General features: G+C 46.9%; 1 protein-coding gene across 3 annotated transcripts in view; it reads right to left on the bottom strand.

Annotated features, from left to right (window-relative positions):
- The window catches only part of TAF4 (TATA-box binding protein associated factor 4), a 75,842-nt gene extending 65,774 nt beyond the window's left edge, over positions 1 to 10,068 (bottom strand). Inside the window, exons 1-2 of one of the 3 annotated variants that reach the window (XM_083744151.1) lie at positions 9,562 to 10,068; positions 6,338 to 7,411 (exon numbers count right to left, since the gene is read on the bottom strand). In XM_083744151.1, coding sequence (XP_083600277.1) covers positions 6,338 to 7,411; positions 9,562 to 9,985 — 1,498 coding nt within the window. In that variant the 5' untranslated portion in view covers positions 9,986 to 10,068. Of the gene's footprint in view, positions 1 to 6,337; positions 7,412 to 9,561 lie in introns of those variants that run through there. The other 2 variants (XM_083744152.1, XM_083744153.1) reach the window with 2 other exon arrangements.
- Positions 10,069 to 13,869: the final 3,801 nt, after the last annotated feature.

Here is a 13,869-nt window from a genome sequence, read left to right as displayed (position 1 = left end):
TACACATGCCCTGTGCTAGCACAAGAGGAATCCACAATCCGGACAGGAATAACACCTGTAGGCCAAATCTGCATACATAGCAGCTGGTGCCCTGATTGCATTATTATTTTGGGAATCACTTTTAAATGAGGCCTAGGTATGATAAGTATTGGAGGAGGCAAGGGTATGGTGATAAACGGGGACAGAAAGATGGGAAAATATAATTGCATGGGGCAACTACTGTAGGAGATGAGCGCTCCTGATAAAAATGAACAAACAAACATTCTGCTAACTTCACTGACCCATGTTAAAATATTTCAGGGTCCAATCCTTCAGAATTTCTTGCTACTTCAAGAAGTTCAAGAAATGCTTTCTTCAGTGGAATATGCGCAATGTTAGTTGTTATGTTAATAATGAACTTAAGTCCCTAAACTTATTGTACTTTCAGAAGAGACTAGAGGACACTCAAAAGACAGCCCTAGAAGTGAGTGACAGCTTTTTCAGAAAGAAAACCTTAACGCTGCTTTGTGCAGATTTATGGCTATATCTTGCATAAGTGAGGCATTATGCAGAAGCTCCAGAGATTTATAGTATTATGTGCCACCCCAAGTATCTTGCGGTTTTGCACTTCACAAAAACTCAGCAAAGAATGAAAGTCCAACCCCCTACAAGATTCAGAATTAGATAAAAATTCATCTGCAAAACAGAGCCATCCCGCCCACTCCAAATATTAACCCAGAACCCACATTGTGTACCACACAATGTACAGGAACCAAGACTTCACACCAGGCTCTGATAAATCAAAATGCAAATAGCATGAGCCAATCAGCTAAATCCTCTGGTCCAGGCGAGACTTCAAACAAACCACACACTAACTGACAGTTCTGATCTCATGACCAGTTTAGGTACCATATAAAGCAAAATGAAACCTCCCAACCTCGCCAAGAAAACAATATCTCAGCTACAAGCCTATTCTATCCAACAGTTCAAGATGTAGTAAAGATAAAAATATACAAAGCTGGGGGGGTTGGGGGGGAATCTTTCCAAGCAAAAGGGGAGGTGCCATTTGAAAACAAACGAACTATTCTATATATGTATGATTTATCTCTGTCTACCTGGATCTACTCTAGGGATAGTATTCTAGGAGTTTAAAATTTCTAGCCTCCAGAAATAGCTTCCAATTTGCCTTTTAGATTTATTGGTGCTTAGTAGCTAGTATCCCTTAGCTTGACGTGCCCTTGGGAGGGGGTGCATGGACCCTAAGTATGCAGTTTTTCTGGACAACTAGTGAAAAAAGTTCTCAGCATTGTTGTTTTCCCAGCCCATAATTTCTTCAGGATGTTTAAGTACCTGTTCCATTTGGGGAAAAGAAGTGTGCCACCTACCCTGCAATGCACTCTACTCAGCTCCAAGTAGTTCTGGGCCCATTATCTCCCACATCAACGAGCACTGCTACACTTAGCAAGCACCTTGTAGTAGGCAAGTAGGCAAAACAGCTACATTTCCCCCTTTTCTGAATCCCACTCCAGCTAGATTTTCAGTGCCTTCCTTGGGAGCAGGTGCTTCACAATATGGAACTTAGTAATAATTCATGTTCTCATTAAAGAGGGCCTCTCCGCTTGGTAATATGCACATATCTAAAATGCCATTTATGATTTCAGGTTAGCCATCCTCAACCTGGTACCCCTCCCAAGGATTTGAACCACAACTCCGCTCATGCTGGCTGGGGCTGATGGGAATTGTAGTCCAAAACATCAAAAGAGCACCTGGCTAAGGAATTCTGTTTTCAGCACACTAAACTGCCATGTCAGAAGATGCCCCAGAGACAGTATGTTATAATGGTAGCAGAGAATCAGACTAGGACATGTGAGATCTGGGTTCAAATCCTCACTTGCAGTGTTCGAAATTAGCCAGGCATGTTCTGCACCTGGATATCAACCACTTGCGACCAAGTGAAGATGCCCACATGCCAGGATGATTCCTGACAGTTCCATCATCTGGAGGTGCATGCCTTGGGATCACTGGATCAGGAGTGTTTTCACACACAAATACCGCATCCTGTAGATTTCTCCCCATTATGTTTTATCTGCATAATTGGAATGAATTTCAGGAACCAAAATGCCTTCTGTGCAGCCTGAGCAGCAGCTATCACTATTAAGAAAAAAGAGGCAGGAAAAGGCCAATATATATGTGGACTGTCCCTGGATCAAGTGACCTTTCTTTTTTTTTTTAAGTTCTCAAAGCCCTTTACCTAGCTCAAGGTTGTCATCTGAACTAGCTAGATGCTTAACAGATAATCAATCGCAATCAGTCCATCATTTGAAAAATAAGACTTTAGAGCCGTCTTAGGCAACCGTAACCTTGGTTTAAGGGCTATTTTGGAGCCTAGCTGATATATCTGAGTTTCTAACACTGCTTGCTAATCGGCCTTGGGCCAGTCATTGCCCCTCAGCCTTACCTACCTCACAGGGCTGTTGTGGCGATTAAACAAGGACAGAGTACACCACCTTGAGCTCCTTGGATGAAAAGGTGGGATTTAAATGCAACAAATAAATATATAAAATACTGAAGATTCCTCTACCTGGGAGCAAACTTGCTATAGACTCTTGATACTGCAACTTGCATTACATATCCCCCCCCCTCTCTCTCTCTTTCTCTCAGTACATCAGCCCTTATGGTTCTAAAAGACAACAGGATACCCCTTCATGATTGCACATGCACAAGCACCAAAGAAGAAAAAACACCATTACCCATTTCCGACATTAGTTTCTAAACTCAAAGCCCTTCCACCTGAGACATTTTAACTGTTAGTACAAAGAATTTAACCTGGGACCTTAGGCATGAAAAGCATATGCTCTCTGACACTGAGCTATGGGCAAGCCCCCAAACTTTAGGGCCTTCTTGCTTAGCAGAGTAGGGTTTGGGGTTAATATGCTTCTTGGCAGTTGCTGAAAAACATTTTGGTTTCTTAATTCCATCTGACTTTTAGCAGCAATTGTGTTTTATTGCAACTTTTTAATGGTTCTATCTTTTTAAGTGCTCGCATACTGTTGTATTCTAATCTTTGGTTATATGTCACTTTGGGCATTTTCATTAAAAAGTGATGATTAAATATTGTAAATAATTTAAGCAATGAAACTGACTGCCTCTTTGTACGGTATGCGTACAAAGTATTTTTTTACACTATAAAAATCATGAGTACAGTATAAGAACTGCATCTCAGTGATTTGCAGCCTGGTCCTGTGGGTGTTTATACAGCAGTAAACCCATTGAGTACAATAGAGCTTACTTCCAAGTAAGCGTGCATAGAACTGAAGTCATAATTTTCCTCCCACAAGACAGGCGTGGCGTGGCACTTTTGGATTTTGCTGTAACCACAAGTCCAAATCTTCTAGAGAGCAAGCCACACTTGTCATGATCTGGAGCACGTGTATTTTTTGCAAATGGACAGCCTTTTTAAAATCGCAAAACGGATGTATCGAAAAGGTACATGTGATCATTCACAACAGTTGTTTTTAGATAAGATTTTCTTTCTGCAACACTACTAGCCCCACGGTGGCAGCTTTTCACATTTCAATAGGCAACTAAAAAGAGTGGCAGCAAAGTCCTCAGCAAAGCTTCAAAGGCCTGCCCTTGAAGATTTCAGTTAAGAAAAAGCTGTTGTGTTTTGAGGGCATTTGTTGCAATATGTTTGCAACTCCTAACTAGGAAAATGACGTCAAATGAAGTGATGTTCAAAGAGTCGCCCTCTTTTTAGGAAAAATGGGTTTGTGCCTTTAGCAGGCATGAGAACATAATAGCAGCACAACTGGATCACACCAAGGTCCACTTAGTCTAGCAATCTGTTTCCAACAGTGGTCAGTTAGATTCCACCCCCAGAGCTGGGGATGAAGATAGCAGTCACCCCCTGTTTCTTGTCCCCATGTTTTTTAATTTATACAGTACCAAAAAAAAATATCTTGTTTTTCCCCTCTGAAAGGCACTAATCAAAGTGGCTAGGTAAAACAAATGAAAATGAATATAGATTCAGAACCACGTGGCTAAAACCTGTGTATATGAAACCTGCCTTATGAAACCTAGTGGCCGTCTTCACATCTTGTGGCAGTAAAATCAATACATTCATGATGCATTGTTCATCCCCAATACAAAGGCCCAGGTTTATCTGGTTTTGTGTGGGGCCAGAAATATAGGGATACATTTGGTCTGGAACACATTGACTGGGAAGACTGGAACAGGGACAGGCCATAGCACCATGGTACAGTGTCTGCTTCACATAGAGAGTATCCCAGGATTGATCCCCTGAATCTCTAGGTAGGGCTGCAAGCGTCACCTGTCTGAAATCCTGGAGCTGCTGCCAGTCAGTGTAGACCACACTCAGCTAGATGGACCAATGGTCTGACTCTGTACTAGGCAGCTTCCTATGTTCCCTACCTTCTAAACTGTACCTCAGCAATTCTGTTATCAGAATGGAACTTTGCTTGTTTTAGCAGCTAAGCACCCTTGTTCTATACAAGCCATTTATAATGTGAAAGAAAACGAAGACAGAACTTTTGGAGAGGCAGAGTGAATACTCCCCCACCCCCTTTCAAATTAAGAATGCAATGAAGAACAGCAATTACATGGTGTGGAAAGCTTTCTTGCACAGTTCAAGACTGCCTTGAACCGTGGACATAATTAAGCTTACTATGCAGTATCTTTCTGTCCAATGCAAATACCCTAAGTTTTCTGAATATCTAGCCAGCCTCTATAGAGGATCTAACAGGCAGCCTTCAGTAAACTGAGCAAGAGCATCAGCTGCTGCATACAAAATGCTACTGTAGAAGAAAAGTACACTACAGCAATATAATAGGGCTGCTGGTCTCTCTTATGTGATAAACATATCAATCTAAGCAGTTCGCCAAGTATGTTTCAACCAACATATTGGCTTTGCTACTCAGAGATCCACTGAAATGAAGCACACAGAACACATGACCGCATTGATTTCATTAGGTAGCAATAAGGGGGGGGGGGAATAATTAGATGTGCTTTGTGCAGTAGCAAGGCAACCTTGCAATAAGAAATTCTTTTTGGGGGGGAATACGAATATTCAACTATAAGTGTCAATTAGATCTGCATATTCTCATAGGCAAGTGGAATTCAGGTGGAATTGACAGGTGTAAAGGTCTGAAAGAGCCAGTTCAGATTACTGCTGTCATATTTCTACACCACAAAAGAATGTCAGGGAAAAGGTGCATCACTATGAAAGGCTGGCAACAACTGGAAGAGAATGTTGCCCATGTAATACTCAGTAAGAAGAGAAAGCTAGACACACCATTTTTACTAATTATTTAAAACATCTCAACTAAAGTCACAAACTGAAGATATTGAAGCCTTAGGATATACTACTTTGGGATCATAAGGAAGGAAAAGCAGAATGAAATTAATCCAGCCTTGCATTAGGTCTTGGACCAGAGAAGCTCCTTCCCACGTTGCCTCTTAGTACCAAAACATGATCTTAACTACTACATGTGCTTCAGCGCTACTCACAACAGGGTGATGTGAGGACAGAATGAGGCTGGAATGCTATTCCAGACATGCCAGTTTTAAAAACCATCAAGGGCCATAAGCACAGCATTTTTGTGTCATTTTAATCAAGAGAAAAAAGAAAGCAGATCTGCTCCCAAATTGTACTTGCTTTTTGCTGCTTCTGTGACAACAGTGGCAGGCTGAAACAGAGGAGAAGAAGTAGGAAGGTGCTAGGACATATCTCCTTCGCTTAGCACAGTAGTAAAGCACTTTGCTGTACTGCATGTTTACTGCTTTGCTCACTTAACGCTCAAGTAAAAATTTACCTAGCAGTGGATTCTCTCCTAGGGTTCAATACCAGCATGCTCTGGTCCTTTGAAACACCAAACTCCATGTGGATGTAATGTACTACTCTGGGGAAAACATCAATATGATTTAAAGCTGTGCAACTCATAAGCCTTCTACTGGAATCCAAAGAATCTCAGATTTTGCTTCTTTTAGCAAAGTTGTGTTTCTAGCCCTCATGGTGGCAGAGGAAAGCCTGAAAGAAAAGCTGCTAACAGACTAGATACAATCAGAGCAGCGCAATCTACCCAGAAAAATTTCTATTTCACAGATGCTGCAAAATGTCCATCAACTGGTTCCTGAACAGCTACCTGCATAATGCCAATAACAACTAATTGGAATATGCAGAACAGAGAACATGTAACTCAATGTCCAAAGAGACCTTCACAGTACAATCTGTCCAACCCTGCATTTACAGTAAAATCCGGAACATTTGGTTCGTTTTAAGCAATAGGCACCAATAGCGCAGAAAAAGAAAGAGGGGGGACTCCTTCAAGCCTTTCCTTACCTGGTGGCAACTGAAAGTTCTGAATATTTGTTGGATTCTGAGGAGGCTGAGGCAGACGAGGTGCTAAAACAGTGGGAGTCAAAGTTGCTCTGATTCCGCTTGTAGTTGCCGTCGGAGTCCTTGGTAGGCTCTGCGCCACCGTGTTGGCAGCACCCTTAGCTAGGCCTGTGGGGGTGCCTGGAGGCGCAGGAGGAACCCCACCAGGATTAGGGGCCACATTGGGCAGGCCAGCTTGCATAGTTTGCCCGATAATCATATTACCCCCTGTAGTACTGGGCTGGCCACCAGCAGCCAGAGTCTGCTGTTGAGTTACCGTCTGCACAATAGTTTTAGGAGACTCCGATTTGATGACCTGCGTGGTGGGTGCAGCCGGTACCCCAGAACCTGGCTGGCTGTTCACGAGGGTGGTCTGGAGGGAAACACCAGACCCCACGGTGGCTGTAGCGACAGCCGCGGGAGGAAAACTCCCCACGTTGATGGTCGAATTGATCACAGTATTGCTCCCGTTCTGGGTGGCTGCAGCCACAGAGGGTCCCGCCGTGTGAATGGGTGGCCTCACCAATGCTACAGTTGGTCCCCCAGCTCCAATACTTGGGGGCTGCTGTGAGGAGATCACCGTTGGGGAGGGCGAAGAGGCGGAGGACACCCCAGTGCCAAGGAAAGAAGTCTGGATGACGGTATTTGAAGCGGATGGCAAGACGGCGTTAACGGTACTGACTTTCCCCACATTTCCAGGTCCATTGTTAACAAGAGGGGTGACAGCAGGGATTACGGTAGGGTTTGCCGTTACAGGCGTGGCCGAGAAAGCAGCGTGAGAATTCATCACTACGTTACTCCCATTCAAGGTCTGCACTGTCGTGGTCCCAATTTTACCATTCCTGGTAGATAAAGCTGTTGCCATGGTGCTGATTACCACTGATTTACCCTGGCTAAGGGTCCCTGGGGTGACAGCAGCTTCAGATCCGCCTTGGACAGGTGCAGTGGTGCTGGTGCTGGTTGTGGTGGTCCCGTCCAAAGTAGAACCCTGGGACCTGGCGTTATGATTGATAACACTCCCTTGCACTCCACCAGCTCCTGCAAATAAAACAAAGGCGATTAAATGACAAGAACATACAAAAATAAGAGAGAAGCCAAGAAGTCTTTTGACTAGAGAAGCCAAGAAGAAAACATCTGCCAAACTCTGCTAAAACAGTGGGACTCTTCTCCTTTGTCTTAAACTCTCTATATTGAATGACATGAAAAAGGTGAAAATATTTCCAGAGCGGAAAATAAAAAAAATCATCTCACTGTTCCCATCCCCCCACAAACGGTAAACTTAATAATTAACCAAAGCCATATATATATATGACACACACAATAAGAAATCAGCTCCTAAGGGGATTGATTATGTGTTTCTTTTTCCTTCTCTGGACACTATAGCACTGTGTTTGATAATACTCTATTGCAAGCCTGCTCTAGCTGTTGCAGGGAGGAAAAAAGAGAAAAGTAAATAGGGGGCAGCCCAGAGGATTCAACCCCCTCCATACAATCCCCTCATCTGCTATAGGAAAACCTAGTGGCTAAATGTTTCCTGTTGAATGGAACAACGTGGAAAAGTGGGACTGAACAGCAGCTGTCAGAGAGATGATAGAAGGCAATAGGTTGCAAGGCAGTGTTAGAGGACTTCACCCTCCCTCTTAAACATACACACATTAAACCCTGCTGCTTTGATTGCTGTTCCTACAAAGGAAAACAAATACTAGCAAAGATGCTTCTTTTGCACCCAGAAAACCCACTGACCCTAGCAAAGTCTGGCATTATGTGTTACACCATCCCTGACTTTACAGGCCCCGTATTTAAAAGACACAAGTAGGAGGACTGTAATCAGATAGATAACGTCACACAAATCAGGGCTACCAGAGGGTTGTTCCTCCAAGATCCCCCTTTACTAACCTGGAGTCCTACGTGCAACAGCATCCCTGTAATATTTCAGTCACACAAAAGCGAGGGAAAAATATATAGAGGGGGAGGGGAGTGTAAATCATGGTGGTGGAGGGGGAGAGAAGCACTGTTTTCTTTCCCTTACAATGCTCCTCTAGCCATGCAGTGAAAGACAGGACCAAATGTTATGATACCCCTCACAGTCCACTGTCTTGCTATAAAGGGGAAAACATTCACAGATGGGCTGTCATCTCTCCCAACCCCACGGGCAAGAGGGGCTTGTCCTCAGATTCGAAGCAAACCACACAGCCTGGCATATTGTTTAAGGAGAAAGAAGAGACTCAAAAGGTTGAGGTATAACCCCGACGACAACGGAAGGAGAAGCAGCCAAACAGACCGGCCTTTGCAAAGAGGTATATTTAAAAAGGGTTCCTGACCCCGACGTCCCCCCATCACTTCCTCTTCTCAGGGGAAGCTGGTGTCATGATTAATAACAATGCCCCCCCTCCACACAAAAATCCTTGCACTTCAGCTACAGAGAGTGGGGAGGGCAAGGAAGAATTCAGACAGCTCCAGAAGAGCATTATATATATATATATACAGAGGGAGAGGGAGAGAGAGGACGGGAGAATCTCCCCTGTAAACAACACAATTTCTTATTTCTTTGACAAGGCAGTGGGTAGGGGGGAGGGGGGAGGCGCAGAAGTCAAATGCCAAGGGTCTCCCCTCATGATCAATCAGGAGCACCCCAAATACCCCAGCTACCAGTAGATTGAAGTGGGGGGGGGGAAGGGATGACATAATTAAAAAGGAGGGGGGTGGAGACGGTGTTAAAGAGGAGAACTGCCATACATACACACATATACAACCACAACAAAACCCCTTAATAATCCATTTCCACTCTAGATGTAGTAGGAAGGGGGGGAGGGGAGGCCAGTCCCAGCCAAAAATAGTATGTTGCGGGGAGGGGAGCGAGGGGGGGGGGGTTGGAGGGTGAGAGGTTGGCATTCTAGGAAGGCCTCCCTCGCCCCCGACCCTCTCCACCCAGCCACCCCCTTGCACACTCCAATTCCTATCATAACAACAACTGGGGGGGGGGGGGAGAAGAGAGAGAATGGGAAAGAGGAAAAGGAAAGAGAAAAGAGCAAGGAGGGGAGCCAGCAGTCCCGGTTTAGGGGGGAAGAGGCAGGAGTAGGGGGGACGGGGGGCAGCAGAGGGGAGGGGAGAAGGGGAGCCCCCTCTGCCCCCTGAGGAAAGAGGGCAGCCCCTTCCCACCCCCACCCCCCGTCGCCTCGCCAGGTTACCTGGCTTGGTGATCTCGGGGCCACTGAGTCCCATCTTGGCGGCGCTGGTGGCGGCGGCGGCGCTGCTGCTGCCGCTGCCTCCGCCGGTGGTGGTGCCGGTGCCGCTGCCGGGGCTCTCGGTGTGGACATGAGCACTGCTGCTGCCGCCTCCTCCTCCTCCTCCGCCTCCTCCTCCGCCGCCGCCACCTCCTCCTACTCCTCCAGGGCTCGGGCTCGGGCTGCTGCTACTGCTGCTGCTGCTCACAACATGGTTCCCCAGCAGCCCCCCAGCGGCCCTGAGGGGCTCCTGCGCCCTGTGGTGCTGGTGGTGGTGGCTCGAGGCCGCCAGCTGAGACTCCAGGGAGCCCACCAGGTCGCTCACCACCTTCTCGTCCACATCAGGGTTCAGGAAAACCTCATCCAGCAGATCCGAGCCCGCCGCCATCTTTTTTTTGGAGGGTTCCTGTGAGAGGCTCCCGCCCGACCGACCGCCTGCCGGCCCCCCTCCTCCTCCTCCTCCTCCTCGCTCACTCCTCCCTCCCCCCGCCCTCCTCGCGCTCGCCACCCCTCCCCTCTCTCCCTCACTCACTCATTTTACACATACACCCAGCTCCCCTCCCGCCCCGGCCTTCCCGCACTGGGCATGCGCGCGAGGGAGGGGGGAAGAGGGGAGGGGCGGGCCGGCAGCCGAGGCATCACATCAGCGGCCGGAGAGGGATTCCGCTGGCTCCCGATTGGACGGCCGGTCGCTATAAAAGCTCGGGCAAATGGCTGCGAGCGCTTAGTAAGGGGACGGGCGGCGGCGGGCCCGGCTGCGGCCTAGCGAAGGGGGTTGGGGGGAAGGAGTAGGAGGAGGGGGAAGGGAGGAGCGCCGGGTGCGCGCGCGGTTGGCGGAGAGGGGTTTGCGAGCGTGGCGGAGGTGGCACTGTTGACAGCCGCCGCCGCCTCAGAGGCGAGCAGCCGCCGTCGCAGTTCTTTGTCTGGCGAAGCCCAAAATGGCTGCATGTTCCGCGGCGGCGGCGGCTCCCGCTCTTCCTCCCTCCCTGCCTGCGCCCCTGAGGTTTCCCTCGGCGGAGCGGGTCTGAAGGGCAACCCCGCCGCACCTGTGCCAGCTGCTGTAACCGATACACCCGCGGGAAGGGGCGGCGGTGAGGGGAGAGGACGAGGGCCGGGCTCGACCCGGCGGCGGCCCGCCTGCCTGCCTGTGGGTGAGAAGGGCCTCGTCCCGCCGGGGAAGCCCGCCCGCCTCGCCTCTTAGCTGAGGAGACGGAAGGTCTCGGCCTTGGGGGAAGAAGGGCCCGCGCTCGCTTCCTGGCCATGCCGGCTCTTTCTTTCCCTCAGCCTTGGTTTCTAACAGAGTTTGAGATCTCTCACACGGCAACCTGGGAGGGAGAACCTTCTCCCCCCCCCCCCGGCGCCTTTACATCCTCTCGACACCCCCCAATCCTTGTCATGGGGCTCCCCGTTTTGCAGACACACGCATAGGCTTCCCCGCCCCAGTTGAAATGCGCCCCCTCCCTATTGTTAAAAATATTTTTAAAGAGTCCTCTTCAGTGTCAAAATCAGCGCCCTCCTCCTCTCCCGCCTTTATTTTTCAAATCGCTTCCTTAACTCTCTCTGCGAGGCCGGCAAGAAATCTTTTTTTCCCCCACCACGTCAAGCCGCCGCCTTTCCATTTAGGAAGTTCTCTAGTATAATTGATCCTCGCAGACGTTTTTTTTCCCCTTATTTCATGCTGTCCTGAGAGCAGCTGGCTGCTCACCTCGCAGCCATGTCGTCATACCTTCCAGTTTTTAAGTTGCTATTAGAGAGAGAAAGATCTCCACTTTGCATGTAAAGAATTTCTCTGAAGGAGACAACTCCTGTTTCTAAAGTAAGTTGAAAGGAGAAGGGTAGCAGATAGGCTTTAAAGTGCAGAGACTGAAGGAATGTACCTCACCCCCAAATCTGGGGGTGGGTACAATTCCTCTTTCGGTGTCACTTCATAGAATTGTAGAGCTGGAAGGGACTCCCAAGGGCCATCTAGTCCAACCCGCCACAATGCTATCCTTAATGTTGTTTACATCTCTGTCCCCCCACACACACCTTTACATGGATTAAAGTCAGTTGTAATCAGATATTGGTGTGTGTTTCTTGGTCAAAACAACTCACCGAAGCTTCCTATAGTGGTCCTTTTGCATTGCAAAGTCACATTTGTTTGTGCCGCCCTTGTCATAGTGTGGTTGGCCTGCAGCGTAAAGCTGCCTGTGAAGATCTCTGTGCTCTCCTTCCTCAGATTGGCAGAGGTGCAGGCTATGTGTGCCGCCACATATCACAATTTATCGCCAGTCAGTTGTAAATGGAATCATTCAGAATTCTCTTTGTGTTCCTCTCCCTGCCTTCTTTAACCAATTTAATCTGGAAAGCATGTACTATCAGGCTGTGCTAGTCACAGTCTCCCTTGCCGAGATACCTTATGTTGCTGTTGCCCTTTATTAATTATTTCTGTGCTTAGCCCACCCCATCCTGAGGGTTCAGGATGGGTGGCAGTACTTTATTCTATAATTTATACTTCTAATGAGACTTTTAGAATGGTGAAAATTAGAGGGGATGGAAACATCTACTTAAAACTGACAATTAAAAGAATCCACCATTACCAAGGCTTTTAATACCAGGCGTCAAGCTCTTGAGCAACTCCCAGTTTTAGGACAAAGGGGTTATGTTCTGCTTTACAGCATATTTCATCTCGGTTTTAAGGAGTTAAGAAGGCTAAGCTTTCCTGTTATCAGTCAGTGTCAGTGCACTGCAGGTATTTCAGGTGCCTCTCTGGGCAACTGGAGGGGACTGCACTCCTTGCAGCAAGTAACTGGTTTTGTTCCCAATTAAGGATTAGCTGAGGAAGTACTGAAAATGGGTAGCATACATGGAAGCTGCTAACCTATGTCAATAATTTCTACAAAAAAGACAATGAAATTCTTGATTTTAAATTTAGAAAACTTTGCAAACTGATAGCCCCATTCTTTATGCAAGCTACGTAAATACACAGAGAAAGGGTTTTTTATATTAAAGCCTTGGGAGAAAAAGAAAGGGGGGGGGATGATCAGTAGCTGTTCAGACTGCCCTTTAAAGTTCAGCAGCAAAAGGCAGGGGGAAAGGATGGCTTGAGAGCATCATAACTAAGTCATTAACCCCTCACGTCTCAGGAAAAGCTGTAAACCTTTACGTAGGCTAGAAAAAAAAAGAACCTGAATAAATCTGCTTCATGCTTTGCTTTCTCTTGCCATGCCCTTGATTCTGATCACCACTGCAAGAGATGGTGTCTGAGACATACCAGCTTCCCTTACACATTTCAGACACCCAGTTTTCCCAAGTTTGGACATAAGACTCGTTAATATGAATTAACTTCATGTCCGTCATATTATTGTCCCTTTGCCCTTTTAATCTGGCCATTTTACCGGACCCTACCCAACCCTAAATCCTGCCTGTCTTTTGGATAGCAACACATACTGCTTGGTAATCACTGCCTTCGCAACAGGTAGCAGACGTTTTTTGTTTAGTAAAATAAATGGCCAGGGCAGAAATGTACAACATACCTTGCCTTTTTAAAAAAAAAAATTAACTTAAAGCAGCTTACAAAACAGAAAAGACTTAATATTTTAAATCATAACACCCAATGCCTCTAAGACAGCAATGGCAATAAGGGGTGGCATGCTACTTACCAAAGTCCAGGTTGTCAGGAAGCAATAGTTACAAGTTGCTAGTCATTCTTGCCTATTATGTTGTGCTTCTGCTTCCTTTTACCTTTGCCCTGTCTATCTCTTGCAGCAAAATTACTAGTGAGGCTAATCACCTCTGAGGGAGGGGAAAAAATCTTGCCACTTCTGTGATCTGTGCAGCAAGTAGAATAGTTTGCACTAAAATCTTAAACAGTTCCTCAAGGAGGAAAAATGCACTGTTTATGTGACGCAAACTACTTTACAAACAGACCAATCATAGCCATGTTTACAAAGCAGTACCATTGATTTAAGTGGCTTTTACTGTACTTGCCAGTGTGTATGCTTAGAACTGCTGTCCAGGAGTGCAAGTCACTTCCAGTATGGCTTAGTCCAGAGATGGGAACAAGGTAGAATATGGTCTTGTCAGTGGACCGCTAGCCAATATAACACTGCTTAGTGCCTGCTCGTTCCTGGGATTCTTGATGGAGTAGGTCAGGCTTCCTCAAACTTGGCGCTCCAGGTGTTTTTGGCCTACAACTCCCATGATCCCTAGCTAGCAAGACCAGTGGTCAGGGATGATGAGAATTGTAGTCTCAAAACATCTGGAGGGCCTGGACTAGGTGGACCTTAATAA

This window comes from Podarcis gaigeae (genome assembly GCF_964106915.1).
Source record: "Podarcis gaigeae genome assembly, chromosome: 6".
Classification (NCBI taxonomy): domain Eukaryota; kingdom Metazoa; phylum Chordata; class Lepidosauria; order Squamata; family Lacertidae; genus Podarcis; species Podarcis gaigeae.
The sequence above is the reverse complement of the archived record's forward strand: the minus strand, read 5'-3'. Positions and strand labels throughout refer to the sequence as shown.